The 25,978-nt window shown below is 39.1% G+C and overlaps 1 protein-coding gene across 3 annotated transcripts in view; it reads right to left on the bottom strand.

Annotated features, from left to right (window-relative positions):
• EPHA7 (EPH receptor A7) overlaps window positions 1-25,978 on the bottom strand; it is a 178,030-nt gene that overhangs the window by 23,512 nt on the left and 128,540 nt on the right. For all 3 annotated transcript variants that reach the window (XM_082216838.1, XM_082216839.1, XM_082216840.1), the window contains exons 6-9: window positions 13,543-13,667; window positions 9,135-9,303; window positions 6,018-6,126; window positions 4,991-5,046 (exon numbers count right to left, since the gene is read on the bottom strand). In XM_082216838.1, the coding sequence (XP_082072964.1) occupies window positions 4,991-5,046; window positions 6,018-6,126; window positions 9,135-9,303; window positions 13,543-13,667 (459 nt within the window). The remainder of the gene's footprint in view (window positions 1-4,990; window positions 5,047-6,017; window positions 6,127-9,134; window positions 9,304-13,542; window positions 13,668-25,978) is intronic.

The following is a 25,978-nucleotide window of genomic DNA, read 5'->3' as shown; positions in this document are numbered from 1 at the left end:
AATAGTGCTCCCTCAGATTCAAAGACATTGTTAAAAGAAAATGGTAGGAGGAAACAAAATGTAAATTGCAATTGGTTGACTAAACTCTTCCATTGTGTTATACCTTTAAAAACGTAGCACTTGGGATCATTCAAAGTTGAGGGGAATTGAATGGGAAGACTGGACATTCTATTAAATTCACTGATCTGAAAGCTAGTTAAAAGGATTGCTATTTCAGGTTACTCTGAAAATCCAGTCTGATGTTTTAGCATATAAGAAAATTGTCTGTATACCACAGGAACAAAAGGATGCAAAATTGGAAATCATCAGTGACTTCAAGACTGTGTTTTGTTTCTCCCCAGAAACAATGATCATATCAAATTAAATACTATGCTTTTTATCAAAAGGCTCTAAAAATGTAGTCAAGTAAAGATGAAAATCATAAGACTTTCGGGTTGGCTTCATGGTTGGTAATCTTTTCTGACAGACTGTAAGCTTCCCCAGATATTGGATAACTAGATTTCTTGAAAGGGATACAATGAAGGAATGAAGTGTTATTTTCAATTTCAGTTTCTGACTATTAAGACTAGGCTGTTAACCTATTTACATTTTCTTTCCCTAAAACATATCATCTAAAAATAGTGCATGCTGGGGGAAAGCATTCTCCAGCTAGCACTTTCACTTTCCCTGTAGACACATGTAAAGGGGAAAAATGCTTAATTTCATTTCTTTCTCAGACATCACTCGGTAGGGAATATTGAAAAGACCTTAAAGTATTTTAAGGCTATGAAGAGCCTCACTAAAATAAGATGGTGTTACTAAGATTCTAATCCTTCAGAGGAGCTTCATTTCAACAGTGGGATATTTGCAAATGCTTCATTTTTAAAACAACAACATGCACTCAGAGCATGATAACCCTGATTGCTATTACTATTTTCCATTTATTAGGTAAAGTGCCCTGCAAGGCTTGAATGAGGCAGGAATGGTTTCAATCCGTAGTTTAATGAAGTGATTTAACTATTGACATATCTAGACTTAGAGAGAATGAATGAACTCAGGCTGATCAAATTTTATGGAAGGAGGAAAGTGAAAGAGAAAACTTGATGTGACTTTGACTTGAGTCTCTGGATAGCATTACCAAATACCACCAGAACAGCACTTATTTGGCTACTGTTTTCAATGCTGTTTCATTTACTCCCGAGTATTAAAATTTATGTTAGCAACAAATTCCACATAGTAATAAACTATTACAAACAGAATACTGATAACCAGCCACTTTGTTACATTAAAACTACTCTGGTGATATGGCGGCAAAAAATTGCTAAAATATCTCCACCTTCATCTACAAGGCAAAAAATAACTCCTAAACTTATTGATAGATAAGAAAATTATAAATCAGAAAGGTTGTATTTAGACTTCACAATAACTTTCCCTTGAGTGTATTGAATGACTTTTTTGTTGAATTGTAGAATGACCCTGTATTCATCCAGATGTTATTATCAGCCACTCTGATTCTTAATTTACTATATTTCCTTTGATGAATCAGTCATTTGCTTCAGGAAGCACAAGTGCAAAACATGAATTCATAGCACCCAGGTTGTAAGGGAAGTATTATGAACCTAACTGTAAAAAAAATGGCCTAGCACTAACTATAAGCTGAGATCCATTTCTTCAGAAAATATGCATGGTCTTATCACGGCTGGTCTTCAAGTGGTTGCTAAACACCAAGTTTTATTCAGAGTGGCCCTATTCAAATTAATGGAGCAAATTTACTCATGTTCATTAATTTCAACTGGTCTACTGTGAGTAAAACTTTGCCAAATTCTGTTTGGCTGATTTAAATGTGTTGTGCTTTTTCAATGCTTTATTGTTTCTCTTTTCTTACTTGGGAGGTATTTTTGTTGTTGTAGGCATTTTGTTGCTTTTCTAGTTATTGCAGTTTGTGTATTTTAAAACTGTTTTGTAAGGGCAGTGTGCCTTGAGTATTATTATTATTATTATTATTATCATCATCTTCGTCAGCATCATCACCATATTTTATACTGTTTTTGTAAACTGCTTTGTGAGAGCAGGATGCTCTGAAAGACAGGTTGCAAATTTTTAAAATAAAGAATTGCATTGCAACATAAAAAGGAAGAGTAAAGACCAAAGGGCAGCGACTCAACATCTAGACAACCAAAGGGATTTTTCAGGCCCTTTATTTCTACTGCACTGCTGAAAGTCAGGGAACCCTCTCAAGGAGCATTCAAAGCAATGGAAGAGGCTCTAGTGGAAAGTTAGAATCACCATAGACCCAGTACACATGCTGGGGAAGATTGTTGGGCTGTATCTGAAATATTAATTAGATGTACCCACAGGAATGATTTTTTGGATGAAGCCTAAAATATTAATTTGTGTATCATAACTCTAGATGCTCCACCGAAATTCATGACTTTATGAATCATACAAATAGCTTGCCTCTTTATAGAGGAAATTCTTGATTAGAGTGAATACTAGAGTGAATAATCTACGCAGTGTATGAACCAGTACCACGATGGTGGCTACAGAATGTTAATTAATCTTGCATCTTTTTTCCATTTAATGTGAAGGGAACAAATTTAAGACTTATTTTCACAAGTGAACAGCTTCTTTGGAGGCACAATGGCAGTGGAGCCTGTCAAGTTCTGCAAGGGCTACACTGAGACAGATAAGGGAGCTAGCAGAGACTGCCATCCCATGGACTGGGCAGATGAAGACAGGCAGGTGATGGTTGGATGAGAACAGAGGTGGGTAGGGCAGTGCCCCATTACCCTGAAAAGACCAGCCTCCACTGCACAATGGAAAAATAAAAGTTTAATTTTTACCAAGTCATGTTTGAATAACCTATATCAGTCTAATTTGCACTGCTCAATCTATTTGTTAATTAAGTAACCAGATTTAAAAAGGAGATTTGAATTGATTTAAATTGAAATCCATGGGAAAGGCAACTTGCAATCAATTTTCATTGAATCACCACCAGAAAGCATCAGAAAGCGCTGTGGGAACTGATGGACAACCCAAAAGAAAACAAAAGTACGTTGGAACTTTTGGTGTGTATTTCAAAATTATTCTCCCCTCCAAAATGTATGCTATAATTCTTCAATCAATTGCACATTCTGATTGCAGAACAATGTAATTCATCAACAACTAGTTTTTATATGCAGACAATCACTTGGGATCTGATCATACCCGAAATACAGTGGCGCCCCGCAAGACGAATGCCTCGCAAGACGGAAAACTCGCTAGACGAAAGGGTTTTCCGTTTTTTGAGCTGCTTCGCAAGACGAATTTCCCTATGGGCTTGCTTCGCAAGACGAAAAACGAAAACGTCTTCCAAGTTTGTTTCCTTTTTCTTAACACCGTTAATACAGTTGCGACTTGACTTTGAGAAGCAACTCATAGAACGTGGCGTGGTAGCCTTTTTTGAGGTTTTTGAAGACTTTGGTGATTTTTGAAGCTTTTCCAAAACTTCTTTTAAACTTTTAAAACTTTTTTGGGGGTTTTGGGTTGGGGTGTTTGGAATTCAAGGACTTGGTGTTGGGGAGGGGTTTGCAAGAATCTGGAAGCTTGTTTTTCCCCCCCTGCATTTTTATGATTTTCTGTGACCATAGGGCCACTCTGCTGTTTTTTTTTAAAAAAAAATCTGGATTTGAATTTCTGTGTGGTGGGTGGCTGGGGGAACAGTTGAGGAGGGGTTTGCAAGAATCTGGAAGCTTGTGTGTATTTTTTTCTGCATTTTTATGATTTTCTGTGACCATTGAGCCACTCTGCTGTTTTTTTTAAAAAAATTCTGGATTTGAATTTCTGTGTGGTGGGTGGCTGGGGGAACAGTTGAGGAGGGGGTTCTTCAGCAAGAAGCAAAGAGTGGAAGAGGAACCTTCTTCGAGTTATCCCCCAGAGTCTTAGAAAATGTACTGTACACTTTGTTGATTTTTAAATGTTTTTCTGTCATGTTTAGAAACTTAATTTATTGTTCCTTCAATTTTTGAAATGCTCTTTACAGTATGTGTGACTTTAAAGAGCACTTAATAAACTCTTGTTGTACCAAATTTGGCTTTGTTTGGACTTTTTTTGACCATAGGAACGCATTAATTGGATTTCAATGCATGCCTATGGGATTTCGTGCTTCGCAAGACGAAAATTTCGCTAGACGAAAAAACTCGCGGAACGAATTAATTTCGTCTTGCGAGGCACCACTGTATTGTTATGGGAGAAAAACCTTTATTGAGTAGACAGAGGTGACTACAAGATGTTTCTGCTGAAATGTAAGTGATGTTATCAACAGAGATCAACTTTAACAGGATCTAGGCAGCTCTGAGTTCACTAAGCATAGCAGCTGGAGAGCAAGTATGATATTACACACAACTATTTCTGATCCCCTTCTATGTAATGCTGATTTTATTAGAGTTTTTTAAAAAAATATATATCGATAAAACTCAAGATTTTACTGACATACTAATTGGATGATTGGCCTATTTTCTTCACCAGTTATTCTAAGTTATATAAGTATTATGTTGGCTAATCACTGAGACAAATTTAGAAATATAGTTTTTACTGAATTGCCTTTAGCCTTGGGCAACGGATGAATCCTAACTTTCCTGCACAAATAATAAAATAAATCAAATAGCTATTGGGCCAACAGCAATCAATCACAGTATCTCAGAGGGAACCATTAGGATATTATGAAACACTTATTCAAAAGCAACCAAAGGAAAAATGTGGATTGGAGACAACTATATATCATCCAAATGTACAGCAATAAAATCTGCCATGTGAACAGTGTTGATTTTATTCTATGTACTTTTGGAAGAGGTCATACTTCTTTTACAGTTTTTAACTTCACACTTGCCGTTTACACAGCATTTTAAAATTTATTATAGTTGTTCCTCTGCAAGAATGTTGTTTTTGTATTGTGTCTATTCTATTACTGCCAGTCCCAATGCATTATAATTGGCCTGGAAATTCTTGGGGGAAATAACAGCAAAACACTTACAATGAAAGTAAAGTTCTTCATCTCCTTCTTGATCAGCTTTGCTATAGCCACAGTGCCTGTAAAAAAAAAGAGAAGGGCATTTTCACAAAAATAATATATAACTACAGGTTGATTTTCCCCCTTCCCCCATTGTGAAAACTAGATATGAAATGGATATAAGAGGACGTATAAATATAAAATCCTTGTATGTTTTAAACTCATCCTTAATTACAACCCATATACTGCTATGGCTCACACAAAAATTTGTTGGAGAGTGTGCATGTATGAGAAGTGGTGCATTTCAGTAACCACTTAGTGAATTTGCCTTCCGATCCATAGGTGAAAAGTACTTCAGCACACACATTAAGAATTGTTGATTCCACACAGCAACCCACCTAATGCGTTCCTTTTCAAATATCTAGAGGGCTGTCACATGAAAGATGGAACAAGCTTGTTTTCTCCTGCTCCTGAGGCTAGGACCAATACCAATGGCTTCAAGTTACAAGAAAGGAGATTCTAACGAAACATCAGGATGAACTTTCTCAGGGTAAGAGCTGTTCTGACAATGGAAATGGACTCCCTTGGAAGGTAGTAGACTCTCATTGGAGGTTTTAAACAAGTTGTGGGGGCATCTGTCATGGATGCTATAGTTGAGATTCTTGCATTGCAGGGGGTTGGACTAGATATCTACAATTCTATTATTTCCTATACTTTTTCATGTATCTCAGAGGTGTTTTGGTCCCCAAAGGTTAGGGTTAGGCCCTTGGGATCTTGGTCTTTGTCACGAATATTACGGAAGAGTCAATGAACAAATTCAAATAACCAATCACTCTAGTTGCTTAAGTTCATGGAATGTCCCTGTCATGTTTTTGTGAAATAGCTATCAATAAAACAAAGCTTTTAGCCAAACCATGCTTTGAGTGGAAAATATTACAATATTTAAGTTGAAAACCCTACAGATGCCAATGCATGGCCGAAGAAAAATTTCTTAAAATATATTTCATATAAACTAGCTATTAACAACTCTCTTAATATCCATAAGCAGTACCTTCGTCCAATGATGAAGCCAAAAACCATGAAGACCAGAATGATAGTGCCTGCCACAGCTACCACAGCTATGATTATTACAGGATTCTGTTCACTGGAGACAGCAGTGGCTGCCAACAAGAAAAAGAAGAGAGAAAATGTTAAAGATGAATCCAGTATGCCGTTCTGAAACAGATTCTGGCACGATTCTACAACTTTCGAGACTATTGTGGGTATACAGGTTATCTTTTTTAACCCCAAAAGGGAGGATACACATTTTATGTCTTAGCTACGATCAGGTCTGCTGCATTATCCTGACAAAGGTCCTGAGTCTAACTACAGTTTGACAGGCACAGAAATTCAACATATGCAGTTTTGCCCTCGCTACATGTCTATATTAGGAAAAGGTGCCTACTGGGTTTTTCCAAGCTGTTAAAGACACACAAGGATATCTGTGGGGGGTGGGGTGGGGAAGCAGCAATCTCAGCATGGGATAGGAGAATATTGAAATATTTATGAAGGTTGATAGTTACAGATGAAGGCTGCAATCCTATACACAATAACACAACAGAAAGTACCACTGAACTTTCTTTTTAACAGACACACATGGGGTTGCATTGTTAGGCTGTAATCATATTTACCAGCGAATAAGTCCCACTGAACTAAACAGACCTGATTTATGAAAGACATGCAGAGGATTCTACTGCCAGTTACAAGTATTTCAAAACTGCACTAAACAATTATGGATTTAGATCTATTTCCATCACCTTTAATACGGTAACTTCCATTAGCAATTGCTGTGGATTAAATAAACTCAGAATAGGCGCAGATATCTCAACGCCCAGAGAGCCAGTGTGGTGTAGTGGTTAAGAGCGGTAGTCACGTAATCTGGGAAACCGGGTTCGGGTCTCCGCTCCTCCACATGCAGCTGCTGGGTGACCTTGGGCCAGTCACACTTCTGTGAAGTCTCTCAGCCCCACTCACCTCACAGAGTGTTTGTTGTGGGGGAGGAAGGGAAAGGAGAATGTTAGCCGCTTTGAGACTCCTGAAGGGGAGTGAAAGGCGGGATATCAAATCCAAACTCTTCTTCTTCTTCTTCTTCAGTGGCTGGAGAGGGTTTATGAGGTAGGGGTGGCTATGCCCATCGCAGAGCCTGCCCGATGTGCCTGTGGAGAACGCTGCAGGTGCAGATCTACTGCTGTCAGTGACTAGAATTACATTCCAAAATAGAGTGTTCTGAGAGTGGGACTAGGTAAAGGTAAAGGGACCCCTGACCATTAGGTCCAGTCGTGACCGACTCTGGGATTGCAGTGCTCATCTCACTTTATTGGCTGAGGGAGCAGGCGTACAGCTTCCGGGTCATGTGGCCAGCATGACTAAACCGCTTCTGGCAAACCAGAGCAGTGCACGGAAATGCCGTTTACCTTCCCGCCTATTTATGTACTTGCACTTTGTGCTTTTGAACTGCTAGGTTGGCAGGAGCAGGGACTGGGCAACGGGAGCTCATCCCGTCGTGGGGATTCGAACTGCCGACCTTCGGATCGGCAAGTCCTAGGCTCTGTTGTTAAACCCACAGTGCCACCCGCATCCCTTGAGAGTGGGACTAGGGCAGCCTTAAATCCATTGGCTCCAAAAGCCCCTATGTTTCCTCAAGGGACTCCATGATTGGGCCTGTTATCTACTTCATTCTGGAGCTGTCTTAATTCCTCAAGTGATTTTAGAGGGGTGATGATTATTATTTTTTTAGAACAACCACTTGAGAGGGAGGAAAATGTGTTGCTTCCTGTTACTTCCTGCCCTGACAGGTGCAAGCTGGCAGGCTTGAGAAGTGTCACATTGTCTCACCACTCCTGCTAAGAATTGTTACATATTAATAAAAGTAATAAAAGCAATAGCGATGAGTGTACGTTTTACAAACACTCACATGTTAGCAACTTTTTCTAAAACTGACATTAATTCAGACTTTTCAATTGTTTTCTTCTGATTTTGAAAAGAATGGTCCATACTGAAGTTACATAAATAAGATCTGAAAACTGAATGAAGATCTACAGTATCAGTAAATTATTTACTGCGCTAAACTCCAATAACAAGAGTTCTGGCCCCAGAAGCCATGTCACTTATGTCAGAAGAAGAAGAAAAACCCTTAAGAAGCATGAGTCATAGGGAGACAATAGCTAACTAGGAACAAAGAGGTGAGAAGTTTAATATTAACTTTTTTTGTGTATTAAATAAATAAACCCACCAGACAATGAATTATTGTGTATTATGTATACTTTACAAAATAAATAACCTTGCTTTATATGAACATCTGGTCAGACATGTAGTCTGGAGAGAAGCCGAACTGGATAGTTTTGATGTGGAATAGTCTCCCTTTTTTGATTATATAAATAGGGAGATTCATAGAAATACTCTTCCCATGACTCATTCCTCATTGTGGTTGGGCTATATAGACTCATCTTAAAAACTTGGCTATATGTAACAATATCTCTGTAATTAGCTTTTTTTATACTGAATATGTTATTGTATATGTGTTAGTTTGCCCATATGTTTATGATATATCAATAAAAATTAAAATAAATGACTCTCTAATCCATGCAGTTTTCCAGTGGAGAATTCAAAGCGTAAGGCCACTCTGTTCTTGTGGCACAGTTTTCAGGGTGTGGGGGTGACTATGAGTTGAAAGTTGAGAGGTATAACTAATCTGGGTCTCACCTGCAGGCTTAGGCACTAAGCCAGCCTGACATCTAATGACAGACTTGAGACTTCAGGTGAGAGGCAGAAAACAAGTGCCACTGACGTGCTATCAAGAAAGAAATGAGGGGTCCACAAATTCAGATGCTCATTAAAATAAGACATATACATACTCAACCAGGGGCTGTTTTCACAGGGCAACTGTTGTCTCCCCAAGTACCGTTCCAACCTTTCTTACCAAGACACAGTGTTTTCATTTATATTGATGCTCTTAACTGGCATAAGATATAATTAAAGTTTTACACTTGACATACATCAAACAAGCTTGCTTCTCAAGGAAAAAGAAAACAAGTGAAGTAGAAAGGGAAAAGAAATATGAAGGAGGAAAGTGTCATAATGTAATATTAATAAAAAATATTTTTAAAAAGAAGATGCAATTAATTTTTACCTGTGGCTTCCTCTAGTGTAGCAACATCTAGCCTAGGGCTATAATTTCCATAGCCAGCAGCAGTAAACGCACGAATCTGGAAAACATAAACTGTTCCTGGTTTCAGATTATTCACCGATACAGAGGTGGCTCTGGTTTTCACTGTTGAGTAAGTTCTCTCCCTTTGGTCCTGGAAAAGATAAATTAGTGGATAGTATTTAAACCAGAGATTTCAAATTTGCTCCATTACACCAATGGCTATATAACAGCCCCTGGTCCTGGCACTTTATTTCAATTTGCTACAAAGAGCATCTCCTCCCCGCCACTCCCAAGACTACCCCGGGGGGGGGGAATAAATGGATTCCCCTGCTCTTCATTTATTTATTTCTGCCCACCCAGTTTGTTTGTTTTTTGGCAACTCAGCTTTTGGAAGAAGCCGCCAGGGCTCACATTGCCTTTTTGTATTTCATTGTATGATGCTTTAGTTTCTGTTGGTTGATCATCAATTGGCTCAAATAGTGTATTAAGTCAGGTTTTAAGTAACACAGCAAGCCATATCTCCACACAATTTATTTCTTCCCCACTGCCTTGCCCTGGAGCTCTGAAAATGGGGTATTTTATTGTTCCTTCATATAATTTTTTACTTTCATTTAGTAAGTCATTCTGTATGACCCTGCTGTGTCTTCTGAGTGAAGATTCAATGTGGAAAAGGAGGTCCTCTGACTGTAACAGCTGTCCATGAGCTACAGGAGATATGTGTGTGCACTGCTTTGCAAGGGACAAAGAAAATCAATTTGGAGCAAAACAAAAAAATAAGTCGAGTTTTAATGGTGCGTGAAAATTATTTTATGCTGCTTGTGAATGGTTTTGGTTGCATGGTTCTCCCCCTATCAGTCTTAGTGCTTTAAATTCTTTGTTTATGTTTTATGATTTATTTCTTTTTAAAATGATCCACCTAGAGGGCATATTGTTAAAATGTTAAAAATAATAAAGAAGAGCTCTATGGGTGGACAACTGTGCACACGTGTGAATCTGCATGTAGTGAACTGCTGGTCAGTGCATTCAACTTCCATGTGTATATACACATGGAAAAACCTAAGGTTGGATTAAACCATAAATTACCTGAACCTATTCTAGGATGGAGCCCATTTGGAAGTTTCTCTGTGCAAGCTTCACTGGAGCACTTTTCAGCTCCTACTTTTCATCAATTTCAGTGGGGCTCACAGAGAACTTTGTGTGGACAGACAGAGCACCCCCAACCTCAGGTGACCCGTGAACAGAATAATGACTCAAGACAATGTGCTATGGGATTAAAATTGGCCACAACTTTATTAAGTTTCAGATGTAGGGAGACCTTGGCTCAGGCATTGGGTGTTTATCCTTCCCAGTCACCAGCCGGGGATCTGGGAGGCATCAGGGTTATCCAGAATGTGTGGGGATTGGGCTGGCTCTGGAGAACATATGTTCAAGTAGAGAGCCCACCCCCCGTTTCGACACTGTTGGATGGGAGAGCAATGACAGCCTCTTGGTGTAAGGCCAATGGGTCCCCTCAAGACCCCTCTAATGGGGAACCCTGGGATCACTGCTGCAAGGGGGCGTGGGTCACCGCTTCACACACACACACACCCCATTTAGGAAGATAAAGGATTCCGCCCAAGGCCTGAAACCGCCAAAGTTGTGACATTTTGCTACGGGAAAGGCAAAATCTGCCAATGCAGGAAAATCCCTTTCCGGCCCTTCAACAGCGACCCTTACGTAGCGTACCTGTGGAAAAGAAGTTAACCTGCAAAAAAAGAACTGAAGGAGGGCAGGGTGGGAGAAGCTCTGGAGCCAACTGACGCTTCACAGGTAAGATTCACCTTCTGTTGTGTGGGCTGGGTGGTCCCTCCCCTTACCTGGCTGATCCCCTGGCAACGCCTCCCCAGGCGGGATTGGGCGATTGGCTGAGGTAAGCGGAGACCTCCAGGTATCCAGCCTGGGGAGGATGAAGCCAGCCTGAACTACTGGGAGCCGCACTGGGATCCGGGGGACTGCATGCGACCACGCAAAAAGCACCCGCCATTTGATGTGGGGAGCGGTCATTCCCATGAGTTGTGCCTAAAGTAATCAAAGAGTGATCACACTTTGTTTTGTCACTATTTGACCAGCACCTTCACATGAAAACTTCAGCCATTTCTACACTAGTGCTTGAAATCAGTTTAACAGTTATTCTCTCAAATAAATCCTGGGAATTGTAGTTTGTGGTAGGGTAGGAATCACTGGTAGAAAATTCTCCGCACATCACCAAACTACAATTCCCAGGATTATTCTATGGCAACATGGTATAGAACTGATACAGGTATGTTGTGTAGATCTCCTCTCAAGGAAAGACATGCGTATTTGTTGGGGAAAAATGTTTCCTATTTAAATACTAATTTTATCTTATGAAGTATTTTAAATGCAAACGATTACAAAGCTAACTATTTGCTGGGGTATTTTTTATACATTAACAGATGATGACAACAGAAACTTGGCCTTTAAACCACAGAGATTTGCCAGATTTTAATTATAGTTTAGCACAAAGTGAGTTAAAATATGTTTTTGTGTGCACAGGTTTAAGAAAAGAATTGTTATACTTCTTTTAATTAATCAATTATTTCGAAAATAGGAAAAAAAGGAAGGGGGTGGAAAGGAAAGTGCTAATTTGTGAAAAACAATATATCATGACTTCAGCTGTGAACGTGTTTTATATCTAAAAAGATGACTTCACTAAAAAAAAACCCTGAAGTTTCCGTGAACTGTACCGTTTCCTAAGTTTACAAACTGGGCCAGAAACCTCTGATTTGGAGACATAAAAGATTTCCACACTTCCATTTCTACTTGTCAAAATTGTATTAAAACACTTTAAATAACATTTGTCACTTTATTTAAGACCTGAAAAGACTTGCTATTCTACTATACGTGAGATACAAACTGCTAGAGCAATTCAGTGCTACCAAGTAAAACTGCCTGCTAGATATTACTGTGGTACAAAAGAAAAAAAGAAATCCCAACAAAAATGGAGGAGCAATAAAAATATTTTGATCAGAAAATAGTTACAAAGTATGTTTTTATTTACGTGTATATTCTAACTGGAAATGTTTAGTTTTTTAAAACTTTAAACTAGTGACATACTGTGAAGGGGTGATTTTGTTAACTTCTGATACCTGTGTGTATTATATTTTTACCAAGTTTGTTGTTTCAAAATTAACAAAAAGGTTTGTTGACCTTTTTGTGCTATATGATATTTTATGAGCTACATTTTTTTTAGTGTGTTGATATTATGACAATACAGACTGTGTTTGTATTCTTTTGCTTTGGTAGAAATAGAAATAAATCATTTATTTATAATTGCTATTAGGATTCATTACATTATTTTTATATATCTCATATATTTATATTAGATTTTGATCTCATTCTCTTTATTATGACAGTAGATATACTATATATCACTGGGAAATCATTCTAACACATGTATGCTCTCAATGAGATTTATAAAAAAGCTTGGGATCCTGAGAGCACTGAGAGCTAAAAGCTGGCAAATGTAATTGAGGAAAATAATTTATTCCACTCAAACTGGAAGGAAAATAGAAAAGCTAGGTAGGTCATCAGATCCAATTTTTCCAAGTAACCCCACCAAGGCCAGCACTTATGCTGTTAATAAATTTGGAAGATAAATTTAGAAGAATAAAAGGGTATATGAAGTTTGTTCCAATGTAATGTTTTTCTTGCACAAGTAGCATTATACCAAGGAACACAAAGGGGTGGGGAGGAGAATTTTGCAGGAAAAATCTTTTTTTGCACAAGACTCTTCCTTCTGAGCTAACATTTTCTTCCCAGAAATTATTGGAAAATCTTTATACTGGAACACAAAATCCCGCAGATGAGATCGTAAGTCTGCCTATTATAATTAGGGCTGTCACCAATTAAATAATTTTAGTCGATTAATCACCTACATTTTAACTTATAAAGCAATTGGATGTACATTACTTTGCAAACTATGTTAAAAAACATAGGTCCGTTCTTGAATTTTGAAGGCATTGTGAAATAATTGATAAGTTCTCGTTCATTTCTAGAAGGAAATGCAATCTTAAAACTTCTTTTGTTCCTTCGCTATGTTACAGTAAACAAGAGGAAGTACAAGTGTGCCCTGAACTTACAATCCTAACAATTAAATTTGCCATCATTGATGAATGAATTTTGATTGATTGATCTGGTGATTAACTGTTATTGTTCTATTTCCTCAAATACTTAAAAAAAAAACAAAACAAACCATGCATAATATAGAAATGATGACAATAAAGAAAACAGTAAGGAAGAATCACGAGTGATAAAAGTAAAGCAATCCCAGTCTGTACAAAACATGGCCCATGGCAGAAGGAAGAGTAGTATATTTCAGAGTGGTGCTTACTTTCTCGTAATACTTGATTTCATATTCTGTGATGACTCCGTTGGGATGCTCAGGTTCCTGCCAGGAGAGCTCCACACTCCTCTGCAACACTTTCTCTTTCATTACGCCGCTAACTTGCGAGGGAGCTGTTTGGAGGAGACATGTCAATAAACAATAAGCAAATGCGCTGGAAGTCTCCAATCAAGTGTCACCACTGATCAGTCCCCTGCTGCATTGCTGTCATTAAGGTAAGAGGAAGCACCTTTCCATAGTTCACAATTCAGAAGCTAATGAATATTCAAGCAGAGCCTTATTACTGCTCATAAACCATAATAGAAATCTAAATTAAAGTGTAAACAGCAAAAGACAGCATTGTTCAAGTTAGTGCAAGGCAGCAATTGATGGGATCAGAATGACAATTAAGCAAATGAATTCTAATTAAACCGGGAAAATATGCTTCCAGATTAATCTCCGGTGGTAAACCACTAGACCATATATTTGTTACAAACGTTTCGACAACACTTGTAAGACAAATGAACAAATAAGGAGGCAAAGATGAGGTCATACTTTAGACCCATATTGTGTGTAATTCCAGCTCAAGTTCAGTCCCATCATATTCTTCCAATTATGCATGCAGTTTGAAAGCAAAGAGCATGCATCGCTGAAAAAGAGATCTGCTTTAGTTGCAGATCTGGTAGCATTTTTCTTTTGAGAAGCTTGCTTGCTTGAATAATCATTTTTTAAATGAGCCAAGTTTATTTAACTGTCATTAAGAAGACATTTATCTAGACTAGGGGACACACTAACCCACTGTCATTGTCAGCATCTCTGTGACGAGATGATGCTTGAAGAGAGACTCCTGAGTTTTCAGCTGGACACTGGGAAGAAGGTGCACCCTTACAATGTCAATGTGAACTCATTCACCAAAACACCGATGCACGGTTAACACCTGCTGTGCTTTCTCTTTCTCCAGCAGATTGACATAAACATTACCTGACAATGGAAGGTGCCCTATCGATGCTATCATTATAGCAAATTTCTTAAGTCTGTTACATAGATATAGAAATCATACTCAGTTTATCAAATTAGTTTTAATAGATGAAGCGAAAATCGAATATGCTAAAAATACTTTTGAAGAGAGAAAAATATTGTGTTTTTATTAGGAGTGTGTGTGTACTAAACCACAATATTTGATTTGGACCCTGCTTTGAAGACTGCCTAATTCGGCTTGGGACCTGCTTTGGAAAAATCTGCTTTGTAATCTTTCCAATTCACTGTTCAGAATTTTTTTTTAAAGGCTGTAACTTTCTTTTTTATGGAAGAAGATGGAATTTGCCCCTCCATAATGGATAAAGCATGTCAAATTGCAGGCTGTTATGTCCACCATTTGTATGTGTGTTGCACACCATTAAAGTATGGTGTGTGGTTTTTAAAAAAGAAATGTCTATATAGAAGCATAATTTGATGAAATTTAGGGGCTTGGTAAGCCTTTCTGAGGGGATGGATCCTACAAAATTTCAGAAGGAGGCCTCCAGTGGGTTTCCCCAAAGGTTTCTCTTACAGTTTGGGGACACTTAAAAGGAAAAGAGAAAAAAAATCCCTTAGCCTACATCAGACTTCCTCAACCTCGGAGACTACAATTCCCATCATCCCTGACCACTGGTCCTGCTAGCTAGGGATCATAGGAGTTGTAGGCCAAAAACATCTGGAGGGCTGAGGTTGAGGAAGCCTGGCCTACATAGCAGGTCCCCCCTCTCCATTAGTCTGAAAATAAGTGATATGGGAAATCAGACAAATAGATCCAGCGCTTTTGTGCTAGGCATCTACACTGTGGGGGTAGGGATGGTCAGGTAGGGTGGAGGAACAACTAAAATGGATTCATGTTCCTCCCTATGGTTTTGTTTGTGAGCACTGATCAAATGGTATTAAGGAAGGTACAAATGGTATTAAGGAAGGTACATAGGTGGTACTGCACAGAGCAAGCAAAGTATTTTGATATGAGGAGAAGGCTGGAGTTGCCACCGGAAAGTTAGATCTTGTGAATCCATACCTTCTTCGCCTCAAATCCTCCGTAGTCACCTGCTTAAACTGTTTCCACATTTTGGGGGAGTGGAACATGGAAGCCTGAGAGGAAGAGGGAGAGTTCTTACTCTGCTCCATGTGTCTCTTGTCCTTCCTGTCTGATTTCTCGAACTCTGCCTCTTTCTTGAGTAAGAGCAACTGGTGCTCCCTGTGCAAGAGCATGAGTGGGCTGCTGGTGTGTAGTGCCCTGGAATTTTCTGCTTACCCAGCCGCCACTTGCAATAGCTAGGATCCACTGGCAACTCAATGCTGTGCACTGCTCCTGCCTGTAACCATGAAGCTGTACTTGAGCTTGGTGAAGGGGGGGGGAATGGCCAGTGCATCAGCCATCATGGTTTGCGGCCAGCACCTTGGACATGCCTCATGGTCAGACAAATAATAAACTGCTAACAACAGGGGTATGACTTTTAGCAATGATGCTAAAAGACCAAATGTGTATCGTGTGATGCTTTGCTGCTTTCAGCAGTGAATGCTAGCAGGAAGAGGAAGAGCAGTAATAACAATGGCTGAATAAGGCAGACTACAGCTATAAAAATCACTTGGGACAAAGCTACGGGTATGAAAGGCACGCACAAACGAACATTCAAATCAATTAACAACTTAAGACAAAGTATAGCTAAATAACAAAACTTGAGACAAACAGACTGAATTTAAGTCAAAGTTCCTTCTACAGTTGTTCTGACTTTAATAAGAACAACCAAGCAATACAAGATTCAAACAGAAACAACAGCAAGTTTAAATAGAAAAGGAATATGATTTGAATTAGAATTTGATTAGTATTTGTACAATTTGAAAGGGAAGGGTAGATAAAGGAAGGCATTCTGAGTTGGACTTAAGCAAAATAAAAGACTCTTCAGCTACTCCAACAGAACTCTCTCTCTGAATAACTCTTGAGAGACTGAACTTGCAAAGGATCAAGAAATATGTGAGGCTAAGACTATTTATTTACTTTGGTTTGGCCCTGGTAAACTCACTCAGGGCCGTCTTTACCCGGGGATGCAAGGGGTGCGGGGCACCCGGGCGCCAAATTCTGGGGGACGCCAGGCACCTGCCGCTGAAGCTCTTAACTATCTACCTGTTATGAAATAATAAATAATTTTGATCAAGCTAGAAACACAAAATACATATATACCTAGGTATTATCAAAATGTATATCTATTGTTTCACTAAAGAACTTTCAACTTTGTGTGCTCATTTACCACAGATGTGTTGTGCCAGCAGCGACGCTTGTCATTCACAACAGCGCCATGCACACAAAATTAACTCTTACATCAAAATATTATGTTATGTATTGTATTGAGCTGCCACGCAGCAGAGGGATCAGCGGCACCTTTGACATGACTGATGTTTCTCCTAAGTAGGTGCCTAAACAATACCTATAAGTTTAAGTGTGGTGGTGTTGTATACTTAAGTATAAGTGTATTGTAAATAAATGAGCAAATGAATAAGTTAGTTTCTTTTTCCTCCCTTCTTTCGTAAACAAGAGATAAGGCATAAGCATGGTGTCTGACATAAGCATAATAAAAGTTAATTTGGGGGCTAAACTAAATTTGGGGGCGCTGGGTGGCTCTTTGCACCCCAGCGGTGCATATGCTAAAGACGGCCCTGAACTCACCCACTCAGATTACAAGGTAGACCAGTCACTCATAATGAACCTCTCCTTCTTCCCCCCATTCTTCAACCTCCAATTTCCCCCCTTTCATTTGCTTCATCACCAGCTGATGATTCTTTCAAATAAAAATAAATAAATAAATCCTGGTATCAGCCATGGCCGGCTCTCTGGAGCCCTTTGACCGTAACATTTTCCACAACATATTGGGTGCTACCGCAAAGTCTGACTATAGAAACCTTTTCCCTCAAGAGTTATGTGCCAGTTCCAGGCTGGAGCAAGTATTATCCCCTGGTCCTGTGTTCATAATCATTAGCTGGAATTTAGAAGTCACTGGTCTGAAAGCTACCCTATCCAGTGCTGTTGTTTTCTTCTTGAAAAAGACAGCAAAATATGTACAAGGCACATACTTACAATCTGACCTGACTTTTCATCTTGTCACCCAGTATTTTGTGTATTGCTGTGACAATACAGGCTGAAATTGCAAAGGAAATTCCCGCTTGGCTGGTTTCTCCACTCAACAAATGAAATAATTTAATCCATCTGGCAAAGGGAAGCTTGGAGGATTACACTGTCCTTGGATGTGATTGCCAAACAACATGAGAAAACTTCACACTTCCTCCATGGATTAGAATAGTTTAAATAGACTGTTTGATATTTGCCAGACTGCTTCAACGGGATCAAAATATAATTCTTAACCTTCACATACAGGGTGGGGGCAGGAAATGCCCATTCTACCACTCTCCAACATATGCATGAAAAACTGAAAAATAGACTATGGTCTATGCATTGACTTATTAGCGTAATACTGAAATTGGGGCTGGCTTTAGAATGCTTACCAGGCCTCTGAAATAAAAGGGATCTTATTCCCAGAAAGTATTCTTAGGATTGGGATGTATTCTAAAGTGGTTGTGGTTCTCTAAGGTGTCAGGCAGAGATATTTTTCCATTGATTTCCATTTTAATTATTTTAACTTGAGATCCAACCAAAACCTTTCCCCAGGAAAACCATGTGTGCTCTCACAGAACTATGGCCACTCCACTTTTTTAATGACTCCAATCAAACAGAGAGCACTAAATGTATCAGTGGTACTGCATTCTAAATTAACTTGGGAATGATTCATATTAATGCCAAAGAAACATTTAGTACATGGAGAAACTGATTATTTAAGTATCTTAGCCACAGATAAATAGCCATAGAAAAATCTGTTGGACTTGCACTGATCGAAGCTTATTTTTCTATTTATTTGTTTTTATTGGAAGATTTTCATGGATAACAAAGGTACATATAACGTCTCTGGATTTCCCCCCAAACTTGTCACCCTTTTCACATCAAGCTTCAGGCAAAATCAGCAGTGTTTCATAAGAAGGTAGGAAGATGTAGCAACTTTTTAAAGCCAGTCACCTCCCAAAATACTCATAAACATAGATGAGTAAACATGAATACACAGAAAGATAAATTTCTTGAAATTGAGCTTAGTTTTCTCTAAAATGTGTGGAATTTTTTTTAAAAAAAATATTAGCCCATCTTTCTTATACTCACTGGGGCAGGAAGGAAGCAAAATAAAATGTATGAGGTGCTCACAGCAACTCAGAGTCCCATATTATTTCTCAGTACAAAATGAAGTATATGAAGTGAAGAGCCTTATGTGAAATGAAATGCTTTTCACTTTAATTTAACCCAAGTCTAGAATAAAACATACCAATGAAAGCAAGGAAATTGAAAAGAGAAGTGAGAGTTTATTTCCAATCTATCAGCAAGTGAAGAGAGCTGTTTCTGGCGCTAAAAGAAGTTTAATGTAAGATTTTTTTTTACTTTTTTTAAAGGCTTGAACAAAACAAAATTACTCAGCCATTTTCTCCTATATCGCTTTGAGCTAAAAGCCTGTAAATTAATAACTTGCTTGCTGGGTGACATGGGTCGGTTGTTCTCTCTCACCCTGACCTGCCAGACTGTGTGAAAGTACAATGGAAGCAAGAGAGATATGTACGTATGCCATCTTGAGCTCTTTGTTGGGAAGATAGGACATGAACAAGCACAACAATGTATTTCCTGCCTCATCCTGTCAGTAAACTGAAGCAAAAATAATTCATTTACTCTAGTATGAAACTAGGAGCTTCTGCTCAAAATCTAAGAATCAATCCACAACAAAACAATGGCTATATTTACAACCAAGGATAAGGCATGGTGTAGCATTGAGCCTCCATGGACCTGAGGGAAGCATCAGGCTTCTGTGAGCCACCTTCATCTTTACACACAGCTGGGCTGAATGCTTATGCCAAGTTTAGTTGGCCTTTAAAGAATCCCAGTTTAGCAATCCTGGTTTTCTTAATTAAAAAAATGATTAGTTAAACAAGCCAGATGTGTTACTCATAACTTCCAAGTTGGCTGATTTAGAAAGTAAACACTGTCCTTAATTTCAGAATCTTTAAACGTGAAACTAAGCTTGACTTAAGTGTTCCTCCTGGTCATGGCAGAAGGGACATAGCCCACGGAGGCTTATCAACATAGTGCTCAACCATTCACTGAGACCCTTCCCTGTGATCTTGAACTTTTAAATCATGTATCACGTATTCCAGAATATCAAGCTCAAATATGTGAGCTTCTCTTATTTCAGAGTTGCTCAACCATACTATATTAATTCTAGACCAGTGAGCACCCCCCAATGAATCCTTTGTACAGTGGTACCTCGGGATAAGTACTTAATTTGTTCCGGAGGTCCATTCTTAACCTGAAACTGTTCTTTACTTGAGGTACCACTTTAGCTAATGGGGCCTCCTGCTGCCGTCGCGCCCGATTTCTGTTCTCATCCTGAAGCAAAGTTCTTAACCCGAGGTACTATTTCTGGGTTAGTGGAGTCTGTAACCTGAAGCATCTGTAACCTGAAGCGTATGTAACCCGAGGTACCACTGTATTGTAGTATGGTGAGGTTCTGAGAATTATCTTTTAGACATTTCTGGGTCTGCTCAGATCCAAAGGTTTCCTAGAGGAAATTTCTATTGTACAGATGGACACCAATAGTACTATACTCTCTGCCTTGGCACCTAGCAGTAGGAGGGCTGATCAGTGGAACCACAAGGAATTTCAGGACTTCAGTGGAGCTTTAAACTTCCCATTTAATGCAATGTCTTGGTTTCCTTGATTAGGAACAGGCTACGAGCACCAGGTCTTGGCATTTTTTGCTCAAGCTGGAGAGGTGAAAGACTTCACACCCAGCTTCTGATTATGTAAGATGCTAGAAGGTTGAGCCAGGAAGTCGGGTCCCACCATAAAAGGTCAAGGTCAAGGGACCCCTGACCATTAGGTCCAGTTGTGACCAACTCTGGGGTTGCGGCGCTCATCTCGCTTTATTAGCCGAGGGAGCCAGCATACAGCTTCTGGGTCATGTGGCCAGCATGACTAAGCCGCTTCTGGAGAACCAGAGCAGTGCATGGAAACGCCGTTCACCTTCCCGCTGGAGCGGTACCTATTTATCTACTTGCTCTTTGACGTGCTTTTGAACTGCTAGGTTGGCAGGAGCAGGAACCGAGCAACGGGAGCTCACCCCGTCGCAGGGATTTGAACCACCGAGCTTCTGATCGGCAAGTCCTAGGCTCTGTGGTTTAACCCATAGCACCACCCGCGTCCCATGGGTTCCACCGTAGATAGGTATAAACCTATTACACCTGTTATTAATCCTGCTCCTGCAGTTCCAGGAGATGCATTCATCTAGCTTATTGTTTTACGCTGCATCTTTATTGGCATTTTATGGAGCCCCATTGATGGTGAGCCACCAGTCTGATGTCTCTGGCAGAGTGCTGCATTTTGGAGACGTGGTAGATTGCACCCATAGAGGGTGCAATTATATTGAAGGCAGTCTAAGACTGACCAAAGGGACTTGGGGGCTACTGTTTAGTTGGTCAGTTGCCTATACCCCTGTCTTTGTCCAGTATCAGCCACTAAGGGATACTCGTAGACTCTGCCTGTGGGCGGTGACCCCTTCTTAATTCATGTGTATCAGTCTACTTACACAGTATCTTGTCTGTACTTCAGAGGGCCTTGTCATCAATCACATAACCACCCGAACCTCATTGGTTTTGGTTAATTTGGTTGAATTATTCTGATTGGAAGATTCTTGTTATTTTTTAAAATAAATAACACCCGTTGCCATATTTCTTGTCTCAAATCTTCTTGGGTGTCTTGGCAGAAAGGCAGCCTCTTCGTAGCTAAACACAGGGAGACTAAAGCATTAGGAGGCAAGACAGAACCTACTTCAGGGACACTTGACTGCTCATTACAGATTTCTATCACTGTTTTATTTTTGGTGGCTAAAAGGCCCTTAAATTACCTGCTTTTCCTAGGGGAGCATTGGTAACTATAGCTGTTTGAATACATTTCCAAATCAAGTGAGGAAAAACACAAGGTTAGAACTGAACTGTTGTAAAATCTGGACCAAAAATGGCACTTGCTGTTTCCATTTCATTTGGTTAATTGGATCATTTTAGCATACACCTTGTTAACTGTGCATGTAAAAACTACTCAGGGTTGAATTTTATATATGCTAATTTCCCCTATTATATATTCTGTCATATTCATTTCGAGTTTCTGTTAAACACCTCTTTAAGTGGGAAGTAGGAATCAATTGTGTGCCATTATTTCAATTTCCAAGTTTGAGAGAAAACATTACCAAAAAAAAAAAAAAAAAAGAATAAAAGCATTATGCGTGAAAGTAATAGCTGTCATGGGCTGGATTGAGACACATCAAAGAAGCGTTTCAGTTTAAAGAGTTGTAAATTTAAACAAGGAAAACAGGTAGAGAAAAATGGGACTCCACGTCGCCATCTGGCAGCACAATGTTATATCGCAGATACAATGCATATACTGTAAACTGCTTTTTCTTTACTAATCTAGCTGAGTCTATCTGAGTTACAGATGATGCCTATAGACATTTTCAGAACGCCTCCATTTTTGTGTTACTGTTTATTTTTTGTGATTTCTCTGCCCTGCATCTTCCAAACCAGCTAACATACAGCTTTAATCAACAGTGAACTGAACTTGAATTGCAGAAGATGAACAATATTGACACGGATGGAATCTGCAGCTTCTGTGTCAGAATCATAAATGAATTCTGACTTGTTAAGCATAAACTCAGAGATTCAGTAAACAAACTTATCAAGAGACAATTGTGTGCACCATATGTGAGCGTCCAATTTACATTTTGTACATTTCTTTAACTGAGATGCCTCAGAATTCAGTCTTTCCCATAGGAACAGAAGTTTCTAAGCACCCCTCACCCCCGCAACAGAGATACTTTCCCCTTTTGAGTTTACTCACTTACGTTTTATCCTTTTTCTTTCACTATCCATCTTCCATGACAAGTGTCAATTATGGCCACAAGATTTATGGGATGGAAAGATAAAGCACAATTTACAAATCATTTCTTGGGGAAGCAGACAGGTGTAATGACAGAAACTGCTTTCTGTAATTGAATTTGTTGCTCCTATCTATTCAGTCACACAAGGATGTCAACTTCAAGGGTGTTAGGCATGTTGGTGGTGGTGGGAAATCTTAATTTATGCCACAATTTTACTGGCCTTTTGGCCATGCCATCTGGTCTTAAACTTGTCTACCAGCATGGTCACAATTTGGTGCATTAAAATATTATTCTCAGTGCATAAAACCACAGCTTTTATGGGTTGCACACTGCAGTGATTAGCTTATTACAGAGAGATGCCCAAGGGACACTTTAATATATTTCAGTCTCGTGAGAAAGTGTACTTAGTTATTTATTCTTGTCGGGTGAGCCTGAAATAAACTAGAGCTGAGTAACAGGAAAAGCAAATTAACAGCGAGACAAATATAGAGTCAAATATTAAGTGCAAATTGTATAAATAGTCCATCCAGGTGTCAACAGAAAGCAATAATTAGTGCTGTGCTGCAGAGTTGTTAAAATTGCCATGTTCAAGGATGTAATTTTGTGGCAGGAACTACAACATCACTTAGTATGAACGTTCCTAAATTGTTTCCAAATACCTGTGAAATTTAATCAGGGGTTCATAGATGCAGCACTTCCCACAGATCTTACAGATCAGATAAACACACCTTAACCCTACTTGGCAATGGCATAAAAACCAATGGCATTGTTCAAACATTTTATTCTAAACTTATTTTTAAAGATCAAAGCCTATGTGCTCACTACACTGCCAATCATATCCTTTATTTCTTGTAAAACTGCTGATAGCAGCCTGCAAAACTTTCACACATGGTACCTGTAGAACAGTTTCACAAAAGCAATTTCAGAGCTTACACCAATTGGACTGTATCACTCTTCCTTCCAAAAATGAGACAGATCAAAATAAAGAAACAGAAAGAATCTCATATTAGGTACTCGTATTTCTGCTTGTGGCTATTGTTGATGTATATGAATAAGTGTGCAAATTTTCTTTACAGCTGCAACTGAGCAAACAATTAACCCCTCTTAATAATCCAGTACCACCACCACCCCACACACACACTCATACTGGCCACACACCCAAGCCAACATGCATAACCTTGAATCTTCACCATTTCTCTCCCCCCCAACTTGTTTGCCATCTTGTATTTCCACACATGGGGAGGGGGGTCAACTCCCCTCTTCTTCTTCTTTTGGCAGTACAGTCATACCTCATAATACGGCCACTTCAGGTTAAGTGTTTTTGGGTTGCAGACAGTGGGAAACCCAGAAGTGGTTACTTCTGGGTTTCGCCGCTCGCACCGGCGCAGAAGTGCCAAATCGTGCCGGCACCTGCGCAGATGCAGCACTTCAGAATGCAAACGCTGTGGGTTGCGGATGTGCTTCTGTCATGGATTACGTCCACAACCTGAGGTTCCACTGTACAATTGTATCAATATGGAACATATATGGTATTTAAATAAGTATTACTCAAAGTAGATGTATTGAAATTAATGGGCCTAACATCATCATGCTGATTACTTTCAATGGATATACTATGAGTAACACAGTTACTCATAGTATACTTAGTATACAGTATACATAGTATACAGTATACATACTCAGTATACATAGTGTACTCATAGTATACACAGTTACTCAACAATACTACCCTATATAGCCATTTATTACTTTGAGAGGTGATCGTCGGTGTGAGCCACAGCTGGTAGACTCCAGGTAGGCTGCGGGCAACTGCCTTCTTCCCTCCTTTCTGACATCATGATATATCCATATATTGCAAGGTTTAGCTGGCAATACATTACAATGTTGGAAAGCAGATATTGCCCAGTCCTAATTATCACCTTCATGCCCTGCCTGTGAACTTCTAGAAGCAAATAGTTAATAGGGAAGAGACTAAGAAATGCTGGACTAGATAGACCTTGGACTGACATAGCAAGGAATACTTCCTTGATTTCAATTGGAGCTGGCCCGTCTTTTGTCCTTCCTAGTGAGGGTGGCCAAATGCAAGAAAGGACAGGGCTACTGCACCTTTAATACTTGTATTGAAAAGGGGAATTTAAACAGCAACAACTTGTCTTCTACACAACTATTAAAGGCACATGAACCCTGTCGTCTTTTGCATCTGGACACTGTATTACTCTCTTAGAAACTGTTATGAGTGCTGGAACCCAGCCCACTGAAATGGTGCTTCCTAGGCAATTCCTCGTCATTTCAATCAAATTAGTCAGCCTGCTCCTAATCAAGTCCCATCAGACTTATTTGAAAGTAAGCATGCGTAGGATTATAGCTCTCTCTCTCTATCCAATTGTGTACTGGATTGTGATCAAAGTGATTTGTCCTACTTGAAAATTATACAGACATCTTATTGCCTATAGTCCTTTCACAGCGGCAATGAAGCCTAACATGGATATGAAGGCAACTGCACAATATCTACCCAAAGGTTAATTTATTGTGTAAGTACTTCAAATCAAAGCTGCAGCTGAATGCATTATTAAAGAATGCATAAGTTGGAAACATTTAGAAATCATTTTGTTTTCTGATTAGTTCTCTTAAAGAGAGGGGGTAGATTCTGATTTTCAGTATTACATCATGTAATCTCATGGACGGCAGTGGAGTAACAGCAGCACATCAGAATAGAATCTGGCATGTGGAACGCTATTTCCATATGTAGTTTTAGCTCTCACTAATGCATGACTTGCGAAGCATTTCCATAATTAAAAAAATTAATTATTGTAACCAATCATAAAGCACTCATCATTAATACTCCTACTCAACCATTTTTCAAAATCATATTAAAACTTTATCAGGAAATGGTTATGCTATTTTTGTAAGTAATTTTGTCTACAACTTTCACAGACTGTCTAGAATTCACAAATATAGAAGATGTAAAGGATAACTAGTTTAAACAGCCTTAGCTTACCTCCCACACAGAGCCACTGTTCTCAGTGTTTCCAGACACTGAAGCATTTAAAACCCAGTTCTTTGTGTTCTTGAATATGTACAAAAATAGAGGAATGGCACATGTGAAGAAAATGTATTATTTTGACAGACTGGGAGACTAGGCAAGGAAGGTGCACAAGCAGAAGATAAAAGCAGCATGTGCCCTAGATTCAACTCCTTTCACCTCAATCAAAAACAAATAGTATGTGTGCATCTCCTCCTGGATCAGGTACAGGATAAAAAAGTACAGCACTGCATATGCAGTTTTGAGAGCTAGGTATCTGAACAAAGCAACTCCCACCATTTTACTAGGCAACAAATGAAATAAAGAGTATTATAGTTCAAATTGTGTGCACATATGTGCACATCCATGTGCTAGAATATGAATTCATTTC

This window comes from Podarcis vaucheri, assembly GCF_965113315.1.
Source record: "Podarcis vaucheri genome assembly, chromosome: 3".
NCBI classification, from domain to species: Eukaryota; Metazoa; Chordata; class Lepidosauria; order Squamata; family Lacertidae; genus Podarcis; species Podarcis vaucheri.
This window is presented reverse-complemented; position numbering and strand designations above follow the sequence as displayed.